Raw genomic sequence first — 8,864 nt, 5'->3', positions numbered from 1 at the left:
ACAGGATGCCAGCAAACCTGGCAGGGTCATCCAGGTAAAGAGCAAAAATATTTTTTTGACTAAAACAAAGCATTTTATCATACCAAATCACTAAAAAATCCTCTAGTAGTACATCCTTATATGAAATACAGGTATTCAAGTCACTTTCAGGTTCCAGGTATGATCCTGCAGGTCCTGATCCTCCAGGTCTCCAGAAATCTTTAAAAGGCTCCTGTGGCCGCAATTTTTGATCTAGAGACTTCAAATTTCAAACTTAAGCTTTTCTGACATGTCTACATAACGTATTAAAATTTCATGAAGATCCGCCGCCGTTTTCCTGCCGACCGCCGACTGCGGCGGCTGGCAGCTGCCAAGTACAGCTGCGGCCGCTGAAATTTATATTTTGATATTTCTAATGTAAAATTTACATAAAGATAAACATTTTCTGGAAAAAAAATTTTCTTCTAGCTTCAAAAATAAGAAAAATACAGCCGTTTGAAATTTTTAAGTAAAAAAAGACCTAAAAATAAAGGTTGTTAAATAAAAGGGTGAAGGAAGCGAAAATTGACTTAGACCTATAAAAGGTCGGAAATTCATTATCAAACAGGGGACTTGCACAAAAAAAATTAGCCCTCTAGCTCTAATAGGAACTGAGATAATAAGGGGGGGCGTTGAACGCCCCCCCCCCCCCCGACCGATTAAGGTGCGGCTAGGGGCCCGACTGTAAAGGGTTAAAGTATTAATGTTCGTTTGTCTTATCTTTACAGAGCTTCGCTTTTATGGATGTTGTCATCCTTGTTAATATCTAGAGTTTAGTGTTTATTTTCTTTTTAAAGATGTTTTGCTATTTAATTTCTTTCAATTGAATTAATTAAAATTTAGTGAGCTGAATTAAACCCCGCTACTGATAAATAAATGATTGTCCTTGTTGCATTAAAGAACTGAATAATCACAATATAAGTTAATAAAAGTTGAAGATTGTAAGTAAATTTGTTGGAAAGCTGCTTAAATACAGGATACTGTTTAAGGAAATACTTACAATTTTTGGACTTGATTAAAGAGATGCTTCGCTTTTAATTTTGTATTTTGTTGTTATAGGAATTAATATTTCAAAAATCAGAACAATCGGATAATTTCATCACATAAAAATTAGTCATTGAAAATGTTACAAATCAACAAGTTAAAAATGGACGTACGGACATACTAGTAACAATTATAGAGTTGCTACGCTTTCTAAATTGAACCTAACTACTACAGGAATCATCATGAATAGTTTGGAATCGATAGAACAATTTTAACCTGTTTAAATTAACGTCTGAGACGTACGGACGGACCTGCCCTGATTATAGAAAAGCTTCGCTTTTAAAAAGAGCAAGAATTTCCAAAAGATAACATATCAAAAATGATGATAGAGAATGAGACATTGGATAGAAAAATCTACTTTACTACAAAGAAGCAACGAAATTTTCGAAGTTCTACACATACATTTAGTTTTTTAATATCTGCGCTTTCTGGAATGTTCTTATTCTTGCTTTTTTAAAATATTAAATAATTTTTTTTTATATAGTAAGGTAACTTGTAGTATTATATTTTATTAAATAATCTAACAGTTTAAACTAAAAAAACATCTAGAAAAAGTTGTGCATTATTTTCACATCTACATTAATATGGCTTAAAAATATTAAGTTTTTGGATTTCTTTTAAAATCTGCTGAAAATTTGTAAAAATCAATGTATTCAAAAAGGGATAAAACCAAATTGAGATAAATTAGGTAATCCAAATCCGACTTAATTTTTAAAGTAGCAGCAAGTTTCAGCCGCGACGGTAGCAATACGTCGTAACTGTTCATACTTTTCAAAAATAAAACAAAACAAAAAAGAAAATAAATAAGCGAAAACAAAAATATCTTTAGAAAACTGTTTACGAGATCTTACATGAGTTCTATTGGTTCAGAGTATTGCATTGTAGTCATATATTGTCAGGGATAAGGGATAGGACATCTCAATAAAACTATCATGCTAAAAATAACATTTGGAGACTTTTTGGCAAGCGTTTTTTAACAAGATACTGAAAATGGAAACAAGTTTTTAACTTCCGTTACAGTAATTTAAAACAAATAGTTTTTCTTAATGTGTCTTATCCCTTCAATCCCTGGTTGCCAGCGTTGCGGAGCCGTTTGATTTTGGTGCGGCTCCGGTTCCGGCTCCGCGGAGCCGTCTGTGATGATTGCGGCTCCAGGTCCGGCTTATAAACTCGACATATTTTTTCCCCACGTCTATTTTTGACTTTTGAAGGTTTTAAAAGATAAATTTTTGATAAAAAGGGCCTTTGCACATGACAAAACAGAATTACCAAATTATAATTCATAAAAAATCTCTTTTATTTATCTAGTCCAGAGCCGGAGCCATTTTTTAACGAAAATTACGGCTCCAACTCCGGCAAAATATGGCGGCTCCACGGCTCCCGGCTCCGCAACACTGCTGGTTGTTGTACATGTATTATTTAAAAATGAAAATCACAATAACATCTATTATTATGCATAATAAAATATATCATTGAAAAAATCATTGAATGTAAGTTTTCATTATTTTCAAAAAATATAGGGGGGGGGGGGGTTGACACATTTGCGTAAACAGTGAGTATAGGCTTTTTCTTTGGACTAAGAGGATAGGTTATAAGGGATAAAATCATTCTTATATGATAAATTTTCCAAAGTTTTAAGCTTTTTTGGTTTTTGGCAAAAATGAAAAAAAAAGTTTAAGAGTTAGAGGTCAACTTATAAAACAAAATATGCATGTTTTTTAATTATATTTACATATTTAAAGACAAAAGATGCATATTTTCTTTTATAAGTTGACCTCTAACTCTTCAACAAAAATTTAATTTTTATTTTTACCAGTCCAGATACCACCTGGAGACCTGCAGCTTCTGAACTTGGAGGCTTATCCAAAAAATCTTAAAACCTGGGAAAATTTATCATATGAGAATGATTTTATCCCTAATAACCTATCCTCTTAGACCAAAGATAAAGCCTAATCCACTGTTTCCGCAAATGTTTTAAAACTCCCCCCCCTCTTTGTAACTGTTCCTATATGTTTGGAGTTAGATCGAATGATCTGCTTTTTATTCAAAGAAAATTCATAGAAAATTAATTATTTAGGTAGGTATTGCATAGTTTAATTAAACAAAGTGCAAAAATTACAATAATAAACAGAAAATGTGATATATATGGCATTAACCCTGTTTAACAGAAGTCTTGTTTTTGTTTCATGTTTGAATGATAGAGATAAATTCTTTAAAAATATTATATCACTTTTTAAATCATCATTTCTGAAAGATTTTTTGGTCTAAGGCATAAGCTGCCATAAATTATAAATAAAACAAGAACATATAATACCTAGTTATTCATTACATCGTATCATAGACAACTTTCCGCGGATAATAAAACTAAAAATAATAAGATTAATCCCTGGTTTGTTAGCCCCGAAGGTCCAAAAGCACGGGCTAACAAAACTGGTAGGTATTAATATAGGTAATGATTTTTTTAGTTTATCATTCGTAGAAAAATTGTCGATAATACGATACATGATTTTTTTGAGTATGGCTCAGAACCGGTTCTAATCCAGCGGATAATAATTGGTTACGAAGCCACAAGAGGCCAAAAGACCAGACAACTAAACAGGGAAAATTTAAGTATTTTTTTATTTCTCGTGGAAAATGGAGCATACTAGCCTTTCTGGAAACTAATGAATTTCTGTCATTCTTCTTTTTAATCTTTTGTGTACTTAATTCATATTCTTTGGAATATTTTCTGTTAGGTAGATATTTTCTGTTGTATAATCCATTAAGCAACAGTCATGTAAACATTATTATTATACATGCTAGGTTCTAGAATAATATTCAACAGGTAACAGAAAGAAACAAGTCCAAGCACAAACACTCCAGATATTATAACACGTTTCTTCGGCTCGAAATTCATCACCTGAAATAAAAAAAATGCGCAATAATTAAAAAATATTTCTAATACTTTAACCTCAGACGAATAAAGACAACAAACATATGAAGAGTATCAGAAAATATTTGCTTTTAAAAATGACAAGGTAGTGACTGCAAATAAAAAAAAGTTATAGTTTTTAGAAGTGTTATTTCTTGGGGTGTTTATAATTACTTGTCAATTCCCAAAATGAATACCTAAATAACCAAGAATAAAATTAAGAATCATAAAAGAAAACTCATTCTTTGTTATGAAACAGACACAACTCAGTCAGACATCCTGTTACTTTTTACATAATTATAACAACTGTACCTCAGTAATATCAGGAAATCCCATAAAATTGCAGTACGAGTGTACAACAAATGGTGCTACAAAGTGGCCAGTCCGTACAAAGAGAAGTGATGAGTACATGCCGAATACTGTTGTGTAGGTAAACTGGAACAGTGATACCAGAAAGGATAACATCACTCCTTGACCTGATAATTATATACAAAGTTTAGATTATCAACAGTTCAACCTCTTTTTTTTTCGCACAGAGCAACATTAGCACTCCTATAAATATATATTTAGGTTAGGTTATAATGGGTAAGATGGCCCCTCAGGGTGAAGACAACGCAGGTATAGGCTCTCATGATTAGGAATAGGGGAAAAAACTAACTCTGATCCCATAATTTTAATTTTTTTTTAAAGATAATGGTGTGTGGTGTTCTATGCTTTTTGGGCACTTTGAGGGAAAGCAACGACTTATTTTCCATATCCATATCCGTGGAAAACATACCTTTGCTCATATAGTCCTACCATAATTGCACAAGTAAGATTCTTCTTCATAGATGCAAAAAGTACCATTACCTTTTCTAATTCTTTCAATCATATGATGTAAATGTGCTACTCCAAAGAACAAAGGACTGATAAGAACTGCCTGAAATATATAAATGGTCATTTTATTTACCTTGTAATACATCAAAAATAATCCAAAATTAAATTTTTAGGGAAATTTCAAATATAAATATAGCTAGATGTCGACTGGGTGTATGTCATTAAGCGGTTCGAATTACAGATCTTAAAGGTGTAGGTAACATTTCTAAAAAAAAGGATAAACGCTTTAGTCTGTTATAAAGGCACAGCTCAACTCTTCAGAGTTGGGACCATATGGACTAAGATCGTGGAATCAAATGGTTGGTTTTCTATTATAAAACTTATTTTATTATTTATGTATCAACAGCAAAATGATCGCTTAAGACTAATTTTGCCAACCATAGAATAAACATAGATTTCTACCTGGGATGGTGTATAATAACCAAGAAGAATTGGCACCATACAAGCTCGGAATGTAAACTCTTCACTAGGATTCAAACAATAGAAAGATTTCAAATTTTTAAAAAAAATGTACTGTACTATGTATTATTTCTAAAAAAATCAAGTCCAAACTCGTCTGCAATTTGTTAGTGCAGCGATAGGTTTACAGCTTTGGCCCAAACAGACTTTGTTAAAAATAAAGAAAATCAAATTAATAATCAATAGCATTAGTTTTATGTTATGATATGTAATTCATGCATTGGCGCAAAAACAGGTACAATGCATTATAACACACCTAACTAACTTTTTAATAAGCTAGATTATAATGGAAAGGCCTTTGATTTTCTCATTAAACTGGGTAACAATTTCGAACAAAAATATAAACTAAATTATTTTTAAAATTTCTGTTATGTCTTGTACATTAGCTTTGTTTAAATTCCTGAAAGGTGCTACAATGTGGTTTCTCCACCAGATCCAATCCTAAAAAATAAATATTATCTTGTATACCAATTCAGTTCCCTAAGTGTATGTCCAAAAGAATTTTTTCGATCGTTATATCAAAAAAGATGCTCTATAAGGATATGTTGTTTCCATTTATTACTTAACTTAGGATGGGTACGAATAAAAAGTTAATAATCAAATAAAATATAAAATAACATTAAAATCCTTATGTCTGTTTTTGGTAGATAGTTTTAAAACAGGACGTGGGGCAAACACATTCCGTTGAAAATAAATTATAGGTATCTCATTCTATGCATGAACAAATTTACCTTACCTTAACTCGTAACGATGGCGTTCCCTCGATTTTTATCATTTATTGATCATCTAGAGAATCCAGTTCATTATCTGCGTGGAATGGGATGCGATACTCCCAACACTCAAGGATATTAGGCCGGTTAAGTAACATTCAACAGATAACCAACCCTTTGATTGCACGTTCTTTGTCTGAGAAGTGTATGTGTATGTATGTAGCCTGTATCGCGCACCTGACATGGCAGCTGTAAAAACCATTTTTAACGTCTTTAGTTATGACGCGGTGTCAGGCCGAGATTCGAACCTATCATCTCACCAAAGACGGTCGGATGCGCTACGTGTTGAGAACCGGTCTCGGATTATGCATGAACAAACTTAGTGAATATAGCAACAACATTTAAATAACCTGCAGGTTTTGTTTCCAAACAGCTGGGCAACAGAAAGATAAAAATCTCGACTGAAAAAGAAATAAACAATAAAGAATTATAAAAATATATAATAAAATTAGTACCTAGGTAATACAATTTACAACATTTGTATGTCCGTCTGTAACTAAGAGAACGGTACTAAAAATAATTGAATTTCCATGCTTAATGATGAATTTAAAAGATAAAAACTGCTTTAAGTATTACGTAGTAGTTATGCTTAGTGATTAACTACATACAAAAAAAATCAAAATTATAATTGTTAAGATAACCTATTGTATGGTAATTAAAACTTACATCAGTTAGTAAAACAACTGTAGGTCCCAGGAAAAGAATTATTGTTAGCACCAGGGGATAAACTAGGGCTGCTACCAACCCATCTAACCTAAAATAAGAATTGGTATAATAAAATTTAGAAAGGCCCAACCGGGTAAGAGCTACATGTATGGGCTTTTAAGTTTGCTATTTTAAAAAAGAGTGGACATACATTATAATGTACAATTTAGTAGTATAAGCAATGACGGAGGGAAGGGGGAGGGGGCATGAGGCTATCAGTCATTTTGTAAAGTAATCAAGTTTTATTACTAAAAATAAAAAAATCAAATCATTTTTACCTTAATCCTACAATTTCAGGTATTGAGTATTTGTTGAGTAGATGAGGAGCTCCGAAATAAATTAAAAATACGGGAGAAAAAACTGTTACAAAAGCAGCACTGCAAAGTTTGAAGTTGTACATAAGGTGTTTTTATAATTGCTTATTGGTAATATTTGAAGTTTTATCCAATAAAAAAACCTTAATCGTTTTTTTTAAATATCTCGATTAATTGGACAATCTGAAAGACGAACATTGACAACTATAGAATAAAGACACTAATAATTTGGAATAAAGAACAAAATTGTTAAATTAATTATCGAAAAGTTGCTTTAATACAGAATGTTTATTAACGACGTAATTCCAATTATTAAGACTTTACACAGAAAATCTTCTCTTATAATGTACTTCATTGGCCTAAGAAACATCCTTTTTCGAAATAAAATTTTTAATAATATTTGAATTAAACAAGTAAAAAAAATTTGTGGGTATCAACATTTTTTTCATAAGGAACAAGTGACTTTCTAGTTATATACCTAGACACTAACAAAATTCATTGTCTTACAAGTGTATGAATTGTCATATGTACAATTCCTAATGAATCTTCTTTTAATAGTATCAGGATGGTCTCGATCATGCTTGGTAGGCCAAACCTATTAAATACAAATAATAAACTAAAGGACAAGGCGTCAATCATAGACGTCCAAGGGGGGGATGGGGGTAAAGGGGCGATTACCCCCCCCCCCAAAAAAAAAAAAAAAAAAAAAATTTGGATTTTCAATTCCCCCCCCCCCCCAAATAAAAAAAATGCCTCTATGAAATAAAGATTACCCCCCCCCCCCCCAAATGAGCTTGAGGGTCCCGTAGGTACCCCCAAAAATTTTATTTTCAAAATTTTACCCCCCCCCCCCACAAATAAAAAAGCTTGGACGCCCCTGGCGTCAATGATTATTATATGTAATTTCTGTGTATCTTAGATTTTGTTTAACCAAGTAAAAGCCAGGTTTTGCAAGTCCGTCTACTGTCCAAACTTGAGGAAATACTTTTAGCTAAAAATTTGATAAAGGTCAAATTGACAATAATAAACATGAAGATTAAAGATCATCAACAGATCTTACTATATTTTAGAATATACAGATAACTACGTTCCCCTCTTTTCTATGGACCTTTTTCGTCTGCTAGCAAATTGTTTTTTGCTCCTTAACTGTACATTCCCGACACTATTGGTTGATCTTCAAAGATCCGATTGAGAGTCGGTACAGGGTCCTTGGGGATTGGGAATATATAGTTAGCCCCTTCCCCCTCTACTGTTTTACTACAATAGATTATTACTACCTATAATAAAAACATTATGTATCTGATAATGATCGTTTAGTAGGGGCGGACCCGACACCTTGTCGAAAGAATTAAAAAGCAGCTAAATAATATATAAAGGCTTAGCAAAATACTTACATACAAGCTGCCAACATAGAAAGCTGCCAAAAATACCGGAGTTAGGCTGGAAACCAGAAAAGGGTTGTCTTCTTGATTATACCCACCCATTTTAGTTGTAGGCTAGGTTAAACTATTATCGAATGGCACGAGAATATAGAATTCAATCTCTGATAATGATTAATTACATATCTGAAAATATATTTAACTCATAACATAATTTTAAAAAACCTTATATCTAACGAGTGTTTTTGTCATTCAATATTTACCTAACTAATATATTTTGTATAATGTTTAGCCTCTATTCATAATTATTATAGTTAAAAGGCATAATGCAACTCTGAAAGCTTAATTTCCACATTAATTTAAATTGTGTGTGAAATGTAAACATTCT

General features: G+C 32.1%; 1 protein-coding gene across 1 annotated transcript; it reads right to left on the bottom strand.

The window, feature by feature from the left end:
• Positions 1-1,558: 1,558 nt before the first annotated feature.
• On the bottom strand, positions 1,559-8,658 carry Sras (Ras converting CAAX endopeptidase Sras). The gene is made up of 10 exons (XM_080168014.1): positions 8,492-8,658; positions 7,636-7,692; positions 7,062-7,162; positions 6,745-6,832; positions 6,429-6,479; positions 5,711-5,749; positions 5,252-5,317; positions 4,823-4,892; positions 4,286-4,449; positions 1,559-3,961 (listed from the first exon to the last, which is right to left on the bottom strand). Exons 1-10 carry the CDS (start codon positions 8,579-8,581, stop codon positions 3,824-3,826), a joined length of 864 nt encoding a protein of 287 aa, XP_080024140.1. The 5' UTR covers positions 8,582-8,658; the 3' UTR covers positions 1,559-3,823.
• Between the last annotated feature and the right edge of the window lie 206 nt (positions 8,659-8,864).

Source organism: Acartia tonsa, chromosome 7, assembly GCF_053477335.1.
Source record: "Acartia tonsa isolate MP-2025a chromosome 7, ASM5347733v1, whole genome shotgun sequence".
Taxonomy (NCBI): domain Eukaryota; kingdom Metazoa; phylum Arthropoda; class Copepoda; order Calanoida; family Acartiidae; genus Acartia; species Acartia tonsa.
This window is presented reverse-complemented; position numbering and strand designations above follow the sequence as displayed.